General features: G+C 35.7%; 2 protein-coding genes across 2 annotated transcripts; one reads left to right on the plus strand and one right to left on the minus strand.

Annotated features, from left to right (window-relative positions):
- Positions 1-1,524: 1,524 nt before the first annotated feature.
- DFNB59 (deafness, autosomal recessive 59) lies at positions 1,525-9,453 on the plus strand. The gene is made up of 6 exons (XM_009870583.1): positions 1,525-1,735; positions 3,464-3,659; positions 5,107-5,248; positions 5,855-5,972; positions 7,708-7,812; positions 9,152-9,453. The coding sequence occupies exons 1-6, from the start codon at positions 1,525-1,527 to the stop codon at positions 9,451-9,453; spliced, it is 1,074 nt and encodes a 357-aa protein (XP_009868885.1).
- A 1,129-nt stretch (positions 9,454-10,582) lies between these two features.
- FKBP7 (FK506 binding protein 7) lies at positions 10,583-13,616 on the minus strand (the record flags this gene model as incomplete). Its single annotated transcript, XM_009870584.1, has 3 exons — positions 10,583-10,944; positions 11,253-11,386; positions 13,448-13,616. Coding segments are annotated over 3 exons (465 nt in total), but the record flags the coding sequence as incomplete, so codon positions are not given.
- Between the last annotated feature and the right edge of the window lie 1,089 nt (positions 13,617-14,705).

A 14,705-nucleotide genomic window follows, 5' to 3' on the forward strand; every position in this document is an offset into this window, starting at 1 on the left:
TAGTTCTGTTAATTTTGATTGAGTATATATGTACTTTTTCTTTTGTTAGTGCAGTGTAATATGAATTGCAGCATTTCACATAATTTCAGTTCAAAGTCTCTGTATAACCAGCTTCAATTTTTCAGCACCCTCTATAATAAGACAAAACCTCTGGAAGCCTTTCTTTTCATCTTAGATAGCTGAGGTACTATACTCCTCTTTTCGCCTTTTTTAGCACACCTCCTGGTACTCTGAACTTTTATGGAAGTTACGGAAGTATTGGAAAGAACTAAAGTGAAAGATGTTAAATTGCTAAGTAAGTGATCATATTATAAAATACTTTCACAAGAAAACCCTGCTCCAGGAAAAAAGCCAACAAAACAAGGTTTTACCTGGTAACCATGGATAATAGTCACGTAAAAGTGTAGCTTTACAAACGTGTGGCTGATGTTTCACCTACTGTAATTGCAAAAGGGGGCCCTGGAAGATGTGTTACAAGGTTTAGCAGTTGTGAATTCACCACTCTTGCAAGAAAATCAAGTCATCATTTACATGAGGACGGGTCGGCTCCTGCTGCCTCCCTCACAGATACGCGCTGCCTACTGACTCTGTTTTTCTCCTTTACAACTTTATATCCTTTTACATTGGTACTTTCCCTTTTGGATCCTTGACCTGCTCCATAGTCCCATATCAATAACCTCATTTCTGTCTGCAATTTGACTTTTACCGTTTTGCATAACTCTCACAATTTAGTGAATTTCTCAGTAGCCCAAGCCATACACGTGCAGCGGGCCAGTCTCAAAAGCTTGCCCTTGGGTCACAGGCAGCTGAGTCCGTAGGAGAAGAATAACACAGCATGAAAGCTGCCCCAGCCAGCTCTCATCTTTTACTTTGTCCCAGGCGTTTCCGAAGACTTCTGCATCACTTGCTCCCCAGCTGAGCTTTCACAGGTAGGTTACGCAACCGCTATTGAAACGCAATACCCTCTCGGCAGACCTACCAGCTTCCACAGAGGTGTAATTCACACGGTCTCCCAGAGCGCCTCTGGGCTGCTCGGTTGGTTCTTGATAAAACATTAGAATTCAGCTGCAGCAAGGATGCAATAAACAGAAAACATGAAGAAACTCCTAATGTGAAGCTAAGGGTTACAGAATTTACTGTCTTCTATTTCTAAGGCTGTAAATTTTGTTTTAAACCGCGGCACTAAACAGCCAAGGAAAGGGCAACCCTTTCCCTATCAGGTTACACTTGTAATGCATTATTCATCATACAGAATAACAGAGCTTAACCGATGGTCTCTGAGAGAAGTCTCGAGAAATACACCATAGGAGCTGGGTAGCTAAGGTGCTGTTGAATTTTTCCAAGCAAAATATAATTCAGTCTCAAAAAACAGTTCGACAGCTTTTTATTTTCTTTTTTATTTTCTTTTTTTAAACATGTTGATTTTTTGAAAGAACATTGTAAAAAGAATTGATCATGGGCTTGACATCTGGAAGTTACACTTGATACAGTGCTTTTTATTATTATCATTACAAATGTCATAATATGTTTGCTGCTGCAACGAAAAACTTTGTTAAACAGGTTGGTGATGGAGGAAGACTAGTTCCAGTGCCCAGTCTCAGTGAAGCTGATAAATATCAACCTCTGAGCCTTGTGATTAAGAAAAGAAAATGTTCGCTCTCAAAAAAATCTAAATTTGCTTCAACGCCTTTCACATTAAAAGACATTCTACAAGGGGAGAAAGAAATTTCTGCAGGTAAGATTTCTGTTGTTCTTCAAAGCAGAAAAATGCATATTTTCTAATAAATAGAGAACAGTAGGCAGAGTTTAAACTGTGCAGCTAGTATGGTGGCTCTTTTGTACATGTGTAATATAATTTGTCTTGCTTAGTCATGTAAGAGATATTTAAGAAAAAGTGCAAGTCAGAGTGGTAAAAAAAAAGAAAAAGGAGGAAAAAAAAAAGGCTCACTGGAAAAAGTCTGAAAAAACCCAGTCAATTATACTAAAAACTTTGAAATTTTCTGAACTAATGTGAAACAAAGTCAGTTAAGCCTTGTGTTTTTTTCACAAATCACAACTATTTCCTGATAGATATATCAATGTATGTTGATTAATTCCTACTTAAAATTTATTTTTAATGTTCACCTTTCTATGTATAATATATCAGTTGATTCCACAAAAGGGTGACTCCAGGACACAAACATGATGAAAAGGATCGGAATCTCACTAAACATACTAGTCTTGCATGCAGGACAAGTCAGCTGGCTTGTCTAGAATGAAAAGAATTGAAAAAATCTCATTAAAATGTCTGAAAAAAAATTTGCTAAATCCTATTAAAATGTCTCAGAAGACCTTAGCGGTCTTTGCTCTAAAGGTTAGATATCATGTGCAGAAGGTATTGTCCTTTAATGCAAGCAAAGAAGTTTATAATTGAATCTCCTTTTTTTTATGTGACAAATAGGAGCATTTGCAATCTCCTAGCATTATGAAAAATACATAAACCTTTTTTTGTTAAAAGTAAAGACAAACAGGATTCATACTATGTGGCTTTACAATGTCAGTTTATTCTAAAAGATTCAAAGGATTTATTTTTTTTTAAAGTACTAAAACACAGATTCTCAAATGTCTTTGAATGCCTTTGGATGCCAAATCCTTGCATTCTACCTGCTCAATTCTTTTTTAATTGGCAACCAATATGTTCTAACATTTTTCTGTTAGCATAATTGAAATGTATTTAAAGCTGTAAAAAAGCATTATAAAAATGCTTTGGCACCTTGAAAGTGTAAATTTTCAAGTAAATCAGAATTAATCTATTGTTTTCCTTCAAAATAAACTGACATAGTCCCTGGAATCTTTGGGCACACGTGGAAAGTGTAGCAAGTCTAATTGTGCCATGAAATTTAAAGTTACTGGCGCACCCATGACTCAGGCATGTGTTGCAAAAATGAAGGCATGTGTTAGGGTCATTTGAACAGGATTCACTAACATTGTTCTATACGCAATGGCTTTATTTTTTTTCTAGTTTTAACGTTCTGTGTGGCCCCCACCAAGTCATTGTGTGTTTCAGAGCCTCTGTCGTTAAACACTGAACACACTGTCTAGTTTACACAAGTACCAACAGCATTTTTACAGTAAAAGTACTTTAGGAGAATAATGATAGGCACAGAAATGCAGAAGTAGCCCTAATCCCCATTTCATGCCCAAAATTTATCCCATGCAAGAGCATGGGCACAACTCTGTCAGAGAGGCACAGAAATCTTTCAGACCCCTCTTTCTACCAGTCATCAGCAGTAACACAGGTAATTAAGTGCTCAGCCTAGCTCTGAATTTTGCACTAAAATGATTAAGCACAGTAGGAACAGTATAATTTATTCTCTTCTTCCTATTTATTCTACTAAAATTTAAAACATCCTGTTACATAATTCTGCTTAAAAATGCAGCGCTCGAACTTTTCACCACACAATGGTTATCTTCTTTTGTTCAGGTGTCTCATCTTACCAGTTGCTGAACTATGAAGACAAATCAGATGTTTCGCTTAATGGTAGAAGAGGAAATCAGATAATGAATGATGTCGGTTTTGATGTTGCTGGATCAGATTCTGTTGCCTTTAAAGCTTCGTTTGGCATAGTGACCAAACATGAGGTTGAAGTACCAACATTGCTTAAAGAACTTACTACGAGGTTATTTTATATATTTTGTTTTCTGGTTCCATAATTATATGTCATAGAGTTAGATCGAACCTCTGAAATGCTTAGGTTTTGGTTGTTTTTAGCCAATGAATAGCAGTCGCTATCTGATACTTTCCAGGAGTCCTAAGTTAGATCATGGGGATTAGATGCTTGACCTTCTGTATAACACTGACAGTAGAATTTTTCTGAATTAATTCTTGTTTGAATTAGAGCACATCTTTCAGGAAAAAAAAAATCCAGAGAGGAAAAGCCCATCCTAAGTCCTATCCATGTTATTCTATTGAAAATTTGAACTTTACTTCAAATGACAGTATCATCTTCAGGATTTCTTTGCCTTTGTCTGATGCACTAGACCACCATATGTGTTATTTCCAATGATTTTTTGATATTATGACACAGCTTTTCCTTTGAAAAGCAAGGTAGGTTTATCTACTTGACTTTTCACCAGCTTCTATGGCTCTTCTCTGAATGCAGTCTCTATTTTTCTTGTTGAGCTGTGGACACTAAAACTGAACTTGATGTTCCTGCAGTGCTGGCACAAATGCCAAATACATAGAAATATGATGTGACTATTTCTAGGTGTAGTTCTCTAGTTGATATTTCAAGGATTATCCCTTGGCCACAATGTCATAGAATTGAATCCCAGTGTTTCATCTCAGTAAATTATTTACTTTGGATGATGTGAAATTTGATATTTTCATGTATATATATTGTTTCCCTGTAGTTATTTGCCAAGCAGTGCATGTCATTTTGTATCCATAGCCTCTCTCGTTCTGCACCTACCATTTCCTAGTTTATTTGTAACCTCATTAATAATTGGGGGTGGGGTAGGGGATAAAAATATTCAGTGTTATAGGCTAAGAGACAACACCTGTAGAAATTCTCTTATAAACACACTTGCTTCATGATTGTTCCATGTTTATAATTGATATAGCTTTTTCACTTATAATTGACTCATGTCGGTTAACCATTTTTTAATCTACTGAGTATATGTCAGCTTGTATAGGTATTCTAGAAACTTTGTAGTAGCCCAAACGTAGAGTGTTACAGGTATTTCTTTTACTATATATTTTTCATAAGTTCTCACTAACTGACATTAATTACATTGCTTAAAAAAAGTAAAAAAAAAGATATTTGTTAATTAGAATGTTGTTCCTTACTATCACTAAGAACAGTGTCAGATGGACAGAGCTGGAATTTTCCAGGATGTCGCACGTATTCTCACTAACATTTGTACATTACTAGCTTTCTTTGAATTTTGTAGTGCTTCTATTCTCAGATGCTGAAAATCAGTATTATATTTTCAAAGACCTCCACAGTCAGTTACTGCTATGAGTCAGAAGTTACAGTGATTTATTTACTGATTTAAAGTTACTAATTCTATCTGCTGCTTTGTAAACTGCTGTGAATTTGCTTCCTGCCTCCCTCCTGATTTTAGAAAAATAAACTTTGATCACTGTCTGGTACATCAATCAAGAAAAAGTAAGATGGAAATTCTGTGCGTGGTCATGGAAAGTATTAGAACTACGAGGCAGTGTTCCTTAACCGTCCATACTGGAATGCGTGGAGAGACAATGAGGGTAAATATGTCTGACAAAGTTCTGTAACTTACATGAACAAACATAAAAAGCTCATTTTTAGAAATTTTATTGTTACATCTAATTGCAAACTGAACAATGTAAATTGAACAAATATTTGTTCTGTTGTTAGTATTGCTTATGTGAGTGAGGGATGGGAAACGCCTGGCAGGATGGCAAAACACCAAGACGCTGCTTTGGGTGGAGCCTCAGCAAAAATGTGTAATTTACTACTTCTTAATTTGAATCCCCAAGAAATGCACAGCCGTTCTTTCATAATTATAATCATCTTCTATAATGCATTGGGACTGCAGGTGGTCATGATTTCAGGGGTTGGCATCTTACTCCCTGTCTTTTGTTCTTGTTTCTTCCTCCTCCCTTTCTCTCTTCAATGTATTGGAATAATTGAACTTGTAAATCTTCTGAGGTTTGCCCATTGCTAGTGTTTATAAATAATTCACATAAGTTTCAATGAGTGATACAAGTTAATTCACTATCTCTGTATCAAACCTTATTAAAATGCAAAGTTGTTAATATAAAGTTCTTTAGTTGTGAAATTTGATCTTCAACTTTAAAGTTTCCTCCTTTTTTCTTTTGTTGCTTTTCTAGTTTCACATCATTGAAGATCAGAACAATAAAGGGCGAGACAAAGCCATTGTTTTTCCTGCACATACAACTATTGCCTTTAGCGTATTTGAACTTTATATTCATTTGGATGGTGATTTTGGTAAGTGATGTGTGTTATTGTCATTACTGCTATTATTTATAAAGGTCTGAGTTTTTAAAAGTATTCTTGCTCTTGATATACATACATCCCGATCACATACAATGGTATGTCTTAATTTTATGCACGAGTACTCTGACTTTCTAAGCAAAATATTTATTGAAAAGATAAAAAAGGCAGGTACTAGAAAAATGTCTGTTATGGAAACATTTTTTTAAACATTAAATATGATTTTGTAATTTTTTTTAATCCCATGATGGCCTGGAACAGAAAAACCACTTTTGTATTTCTAGCCCATAAGGAACAGGTTTATGAGACCATGTGGTCAGTTTTACATAAATTAGGCAAGTAAAAAGACCCAAATAAAGAAGAAAGTGTGCAGAATTTCTAAGCTAAGCTAAATTTTTTTTTCTGTTGGGGCTTTAATTTCAGTCTGATACATGATTACCACATATGGATATCTGAAGATATTTAGGAAGAAATAATCACAGTTACTGAAAACCAATAGGAAAAAAAATGCATAGGTCCTGTAATTTTTTCTCCTGTTGGAGAAAGGATAGCACTTACATATTTGCATTAATTAAAATGTAGCATATAAAATTATCAGTGATGTTATCAATATTTTTTGTAACGAACCAGGAAGACGATTTTAGGATTTGATCTAGTACTTGATAATATCAAATGCAAAACTTCTACCCACAAGAATAATGCTTTGACCACGAGGTTCACATGTACTTAACTACTACAATCTCAGTGAGCATCCCTCTACTGTTTCACGACTTGCTTGACTCTCTGCAACATTGTGGCTTTCTGTAAAGAGCAAGAAAAAAGACCTGGTTAGGGAAGAAATCTGTATCTGCAGGGCAGCATTTACATTTTGAAAGTTGCAAATAGCTCCATGCCCTCTGTCATACACAGTCTAAACCTTTCACGACAGGAACTCCACACTGTAAAGCTCCTTTTCACTGAACTGTGAAATACCTTCACCCTTCTCTAAAAAAAACTTTAAAAATACTCCAGGCATAATTACTGGATTAAGAGTAAAAGAGATAATACAGTGTGGTGGTTCTTTAGATTAACTTCCATAATCGTCAACATTAATTTCAGTTTTGGAAGTGTTTATTTTACCTTTATGCAATGGTGGGTACATGCACATGCTAAAGTCATGATCAGTGAAGCTGACACTTGTTTTAAAGAGAATTCCCAAATGAAAAAGTTTAAAACCTTTTTTTTCCAGTTTGTTGTAATTTATTATCCTTATATTTCACTGTAAAGTTTTTTTTCATGTTACGAATAGAAATTTGAGAATTTTTTTTTAAAAAAGTTTCAGTATTTGATTTGGTGTTGAAAGATGTCTACAGAACTAACAGCCCTACTTAATTCTCGTATTTCGTTTCAGATAAAATCATAGAAATGTTTCTCCTTCATAAGTGGGATTTCCATTTACATGATATTGACTGTCTTAGTCCCTTAATATGGCCATAATTTGTGTAAACAAACAAAAAAAAATCTCTGATGACGTATGTTGAAAGCCACCAGCATTTTAAAATTCCTGTTGGATCTGTCACTTGATCCTATCGGCCATTACTGTGTGCAGACTTGTGTACATCAGTGGTGGTGCTGCAAAGCTGAATTTAATAACTGTTACCTTTATAGATTATAAAGCATATGAAACTCTGCTGTGCAATTATTGCTTTTATATTTCATTCTTGTAAAAACTTAGTTTTAATTTTTACAGAACTCTGTGTGACTCCGATTTCAAAAGGAGGATTTGAAAGAGAGAAATCTGGATCATCTTCCCTGACCAAATTAAGGACATTAAAGAATAATCTGTTTCATCGAAGTATGACTTTTGATATTTAGATCCAAATGTCTTAGTTAATGCATGAAGAGTGTAGCTTTGTTTCTTTAATTCCTGTGCAAGGTGAATGTTTAAAGAAGAAAATATCGATGGAAAATGTACCTTTGAATTTCTTGTGTATTTAAATTACAAAGTTATTAAACTTAAATTACTAGGTTATTAAAATTTATATTTGAGAATCTGACTCATAAACAAGAAATTTACGTTATTGCTGTTCTTTAAAACGCTAAAGGTCTTAAAATAAAATTTATGGCTGATGATAAACTGGTATGGAGTAATTACACAACTAACTTCAGTTAACATCGAGCCTATTTCATATGCTTGTCATTTTCAGCTGGGTTATGCAACACAAGCCATTACGTATAAATAATATCTCAGAGCAAACTCCTTAAGTATCAAACAATGTTAGGCTATATTTTTGCATGACAGAGGCCTGGGCGAGATACCACCCCAGTTCTCTTTTCTCATTCCAATATGAGCACAACATCCAACAGAATCGAGCTGTATTTTCTTCAGAACAAGATCCTATACTGTTAACACTCCTTGGTCTGAGTATTTCGGAAACCTGCAAATCCGAGTGTGAAGATCAATGTGGAGCAGCAAATACATCCTCCTGAAGGTGTCCTTGCTCTGTTGTATCCCATTCTTGATCAATGGGCTTTTATGGACCAAGCCTTCAGTGCTGCTCCAGCCCACATTAAGGGAATAAACCTCCCGTGGGCAGGATACGGCTCAGTAGATGCAGCTGCCTAAAAGTTTGTCATCCATTCTAAACTAATCAGTCCCTGAAGAGAGAGGACAAGGTAGGTTGTTCCAAAAGGTATTTCTTCCTGGGGTGTGTGGATGTTTGGCTGTTCAGAAACCTGCTAGTAGGTCAAAATGGAGCCCTCCAATATTTATTATACCTTTCAAGTATTGGTGGTTTTTGTCTTTTTGTAAATACTAGGAAATGAATTTACAGTTTTTTAAAAAAACCCCGAGAAATGCAAAAATAAAAATGGTTAAACAGGAAAGTATGCAGCTGTGACTTGTCACCAATTTTTCAATAGCTTGCCTCATGCTTATCTTTTAGATGTATTTCTAAAAGCATAATTATATAGATCATATACAAAAGAATCCTGGCTTTTGTCAGTGTCTTTTGTGAAATTAATGAAAAATTTTCATCATACAGGACTTTTGATGGGAAGTAATCTACAATGTAGCATGTTTAGAACGGTTTCATGGATCAGTTATTTCCATAATTAGATTGACATATTGTTTTGTAAAGAGATCCTAATGTAACGACAGAACATTGCTTCTTTTTTTGTGCGTTCTTTTTCAGATAAAAGAGTAGTGGGTACCATTGCTAACTCTGATGCTTACTTGGAGGACCTTTTTACAGATTATTACGAAAAAGCTGCAAGCATGACTGATCTTTCTACAAGCTATCTCAGAGAAGGGTCTCACATCCGAATTAATTTACTTAATAACAACATCCCCAAAGGTCCCTGTGTCCTTTGCGGAATGGGAAGTTCTAAAAGGGAGACAGTCTACGGATGCCTGGAGTGCTCTTTTAATGGACAAAAGTATGTGCGACTGCACGCTGTGCCCTGTTTCGACCTCTGGCATAAGAGAGTGAAGTAACTGAGCTGGGTAAGTGCCTGCTGTCACAGACACGGGCATAACTGTGCCACAAACTTTTCAGAATTAGTAACAATGACTCAAGTTGCTGAAATGCGAGCTAGTGAAAGTGCAAACCATTTTATTACACTATTATTTTCAAATTATTTGCTTCGAAAAATGCCCTCATGCATTCCCTGACATTGCTTTTCTTTTTTTCTAGAATCTTCTCCTTTTATTATCATGATAACGAAAAATGTACTTTTAGTCTGTTGTCATAATGTCAAAATATATGCTAGAACTTACTTTAAATTGTTTACAAAAATTTGTTAAATGTCCAAATGTTGCCTTTAGCTACACTGGCATATGATGGTAAAATGAGAATATTTGTTAATAATTTAGTGTTCTCATGAATGTTTAATTGATGTATCAGATTAAAAAACATGCTAAAACTTAGCTTGGTCTAATGTTTCATTTACAAAAGGGAACAATTAAAACTAGGGATCGGCATTTCATATTAGGATGCCATTACCACATGTCAACGGATGTTTAGATTACTAAAAAGAACCAGCCAGACCACCTTCTGCATTTGGATTTTAGGGCACAGCTGCTCTTGACTTTTTCTTTTAGGCATTAAGAAAAAAAAAAAAAGACTTAGCAGAAAACGTTTTGGAAGCTTACAAAGATAAAGAACTACAACCTTCCAACAAGACTTCAGGGGTGAAGGTCTTTAACTGGTAGATCTCAAACCACGGGAAATTAAGCCTGCATTGTTGAGAATATAAACACCAGAGGGCACTATGGAACTGTGTCCAACACACTGGGCGTGCTGGGTTAGTATCCTGTTGAAGCTCTCGCACTGGTATTTTAAACTAGGAAAAGAAGTGAAGACTGTTTTTGTATCTTTTAGAATGATTTTATGGATAACCGTTTAACAGTTACTTTGCTGAGTTTCTCTTTTCCGCTTTCATTTTACAGGGGACTGATAAGTATTCATCAATTTTGTTCTAACAATGTCAACAGGTACTGGAACCGTTTTTGTGAGCTTGATAGTACAGAAGTAACTTTTCAGCAGTATTTTAAACAGCGAGAAAGACTACTGAACAATGCTGCAGATTAGGACTTGACACAGGAACCGCTAATAATAGATCACGGTGTTTTCCAATTTTATTTCTTTTCTTTTGAAATATCTTGAAACATTTCAGTAGCTGAATGTTAAAAATAAGATTTTTACAGTCACCTTAAGAGATATAAAAAGATGCCACTATAAAAAAAACACAAAAAATTATGTGACAAAGTATTATTATTTAAAATTCAGTGTCCAGAAAACAGGCAAAGATTTTTTTTAAGTACTCAAAGTTCATCATGCTGGTAGACATTGTACTCCTTTGCTGATATGAAACCATCTCCATCATGGTCGTTCTTCTTAAATATATCAGTTAAGATTTCATCATGGGCAGAGGGATGACGTTTTTTGCCATCTCTTGCAAATTCTTCTTTCAAATACTGGCTTATCTAGAAGAAAAGAAAAAAAAATCCAAATATTGTGGCTTTTCTGGCAGCACTCAAAAGCTAGCTTCAAGGACACTTGCCATCTACATGTAAATTACTGTGACTCCAGTGCAGACATGTCCAAAGTTTGTTTCCCAGTAAGTCTGAGACATATTAATGCATTAATCACAGCAAATTTCAATGTTGCATGGCGTAGTGTGTGTAAGCACACAAAGGCTTTACATGATGAACTGCAACAGAAAGATAACACTGATGCAACTATACCTATAGTTTTATAAATTATTTATTCCAAAGTAGTTACAGCATATTACCTCAAGCTCAGAGAGTTTCTTGTCATTGTCCTTGTCAATTTGATTAAATGCTTCAACACTGCGAGGTCCCTTATTTACTGCATAAAGTTCAATCTCAAAGATCAGTGTGGCATTGGGTGGGATCTTGCCCTGTGCTATGAACAAAAGAAAAAAGTATTTAAGAAATCAGACACTATGGTCAGAGATCATACATACGATAAACTCCCGTGTAAAGTGTCTTATTTTCTTATTAAAAAAGATTGTGTTAATATTCAGATTAAGCTCTGAATTTAAATATTGTACAGTTAGACCAGAAGCTTGTTCAGATGGTGTTAGATTTTGAGAGATTCACAAATAATATACTTCCCTGAAACAAAATCATATTGGCTCATATTAATTCAAGTACTTTTAAAAATAAGAGCAGGTTTTGTGTTACCATGAAAAACAATATTTCTGAAGTTCTCACTTTCACATACTGTCATATGATGGGGCTTATTGAGAGACTGATGCCTTCATTAAATATCTGCAATTTGATTTAAAAGATTACAGTAAAGAACCAATGCTCATGTATTTTTTTTTCTGTCTGAAGAAACAAGAAGGCAGTATCAGCTTTTACCAACCTCCTGTGAATTATACTTATGGTTAAAGGACTTTATGGAAAACAGTGTTCAAAACATACAGCTCGTTACAAAGAAGCAATAGAATGTAAGTCATTTGATTCACACACAAGAAAACCCCAAACAATCCAAACCAACTACTGGAATATTCTCTCTGGTCCCTGAAGATTTTTTTATTTCATTACTCCTTTGTCAAAGCATTTTCCGATATCCAGTGTAAAAACACCACTGCCTATAAACACAGGTTATTGTATCAAGCATCTGGCAGAGAAAAGGTGAACTGAAGAGAAATAACAACGAACTAATGAAGTCTAAAAGTAAAGCCAAAAAAGCATCAAGAAACCATGCAGTGAATAATTAAAACATAAACATGCAAGTTGCTTCTATCCACAGACAAAGCCAGTGAGCATGACAGTGTGACCTCGGTATTTTGACAGAATTTTGAGCTTGTGCTCATCCTTCATAAACTGAACAAAAAATGAATCTACTTGTTTATAAACACAAGGTAAACAAAACCATTACTCATGCTACTCATCTAAAATATTCATAGTAAAAATGACAGGTTTCAGAGTTTAAAAAAAAGTAATCCTACAAGCTTAAAAAATTTACAAGTTTGAAATATATCCGAGTTTAAACTATTGGTTATAGACTACTTATGTCAAGTTCAGTGCCAGTAGTTTACAAATATACATACCAACAAAGGAAAGATACGTAAAGATTTAGAAAGCCACATGCATCTTTTCTAATTCAAGATTTAAGCAGGCATCTTCCCCAGCATGCGAGTACGCTGAGACAGAGGACAGGTATGGTGAGGAAAACAGTACTTTCTTGAAGTGCTACCTAGAACGAACAGTTAAGAGTTAAAGAACATATGTTTATTTATGTGTGTTTTTTATAGAGTATGACCTACCTCTTCTCAGAAACTACTACACCCAAGTCAGAGCTGAATTTAAGTTTTCTACAGTTAAGAGTGCTGAAACACTGCATAAAACTCTGACTGCAACTACTTTTTTAAAGTAGGCTGCACATTTAGGCATCATAAAATCAAATCAGATTTCATGCTGTAATGTTGCAATTATTATGTAATGTGATGATATCGTCCCTTAACTATCTGGAATGTAAGCAGTATTTTAAACAAATTATTTCTACTTAGGTTAATTCTGTGGCACGCGCTGGATTACATTCCATTTTGCTCAGAAGACACAGAATTTCATTAAAAGGCTGAGCAGGTAGGAGTCAAATAACAGGAACTGAATATGAATAGAGTCTAATAGATTAAGACAAAAACTGCTGATACGAACCATGAAGATCTTCCTTTTGCTGTCAATTTTTTTGTATTATGGTAATACTTTGAAAAACATATCGGGTGCCATGTACTGATCTATAATGCAAACTGCAGGGCCCGGGTGTGGGTCTATGATGAGGACCCCTAAGCTGCACAGGAATGAGCAGGATTAGGCTGCACAGCTGCAGGCATCGCCTGCATCAGTGCCTCCAAAAATAACGGAGAACCACTCGTTACAGTTATTTACAACACTGTATGTTTGAATGGGAAAAACAGAGGAAAGACAGAGTTTAGTATTAAAACTTCTTCTTTACCATATCCTTGCTGTCCATATGCTAGTGATGGAGGAATGATCACTTTCCGTTTTTCTCCAGGGCACATATTCATCATAGCAATATCTAACCCTTTTATGACTTGTCCAACACCCAGAACGAACCATTTTGGATGACCTTCGTTTTGCGTCCGACTGTTGAAAAGAATTGTGAGTGGATAACAGTGAATTTAGTATTTTATTTTTAATACAAAAATAATTTTCAGTAGTAAAAATATACATTAGATTATTAGAACATAAGAATGTTTAGAGTGCAAGAATATAAAGTATTAACACTATTTTTCTGATACATTTATAATTGATTTAAGATCAAATCCTGAGATGTGTAAGGGGAAACCTGTTTGAAATAAAAAAAAAAAGTAAAAAACTAACTTAATTCAAAAACATCTGATCATATACACTGCATGCCAGAAACCAGATGCCACTGGAAGAAGTCTACGGGGAGAGCTGGGAGCAATTTGCTGCTAGGAAGTGAAAATATCTTCAGCAGGTCACATCCCTGTCGGGTGAGATGGGAAGGAGCATGCACAGATGTGCTGGGGGAATCTGGCAGTCTTGGCTGCAGTCACTTCAATGGCCAAAAAAATGCAAGTCAAATGGGACTATTAAGTGCAGAATTACCCTCTACTGATTTTTTTATTAAATGATACAACTGCGGGGAACGACTCAAGACTTTGTAATAAACCAGGCCACTTGTTTGTAAGATCTGCCTAAATATGAGTGAGGAACAAGCCAGGTATCTGAATTAAAGACTCTCGTCCACAATTCTGCACAGGTCGAGTCCTGCCTCACTCATAGGATGCGCCACCCTTAAAAGCAAGGCGCTGTAAAAATACAGGTTTTGCACAACAGTTACCGTGCAAAGCAAATAAACTAAACTGAAACTGCCTGAAGATAGATGGATGGGACTAAGTGAAAACCCAAAAGCCTAAATGCTAACGCAGGGGAACAGAGGAAGGCAGCACAAACCGAGGAGGGAAGCCGCAGCAGAGAAGGGGCATAAGGACTGCAAACCTCTCGTGTGATGCAGCTGCCCTGCACAACGCCAGCTACGCAGAAGCACACGCTCTACTCAAATTTCTGTCTATGAGTCTGTGTCCCTGCCAGGAGCTCCTTCTCCAAACTCCAGCTTTTCTCCACAGAGTACAGCACAAAGAACGGCAGGTGATAATACTATGGGCTTTCCCTAGCCCCGCAAACGGGGTTCTCCATGTGAGGTGCGGACTACAGGCTCTCAGCGA

The sequence above is a fragment of the Apaloderma vittatum genome, unplaced genomic scaffold (assembly GCF_000703405.1).
Source record: "Apaloderma vittatum isolate BGI_N311 unplaced genomic scaffold, ASM70340v1 scaffold25645, whole genome shotgun sequence".
Lineage (NCBI taxonomy): Eukaryota > Metazoa > Chordata > Aves > Trogoniformes > Trogonidae > Apaloderma > Apaloderma vittatum.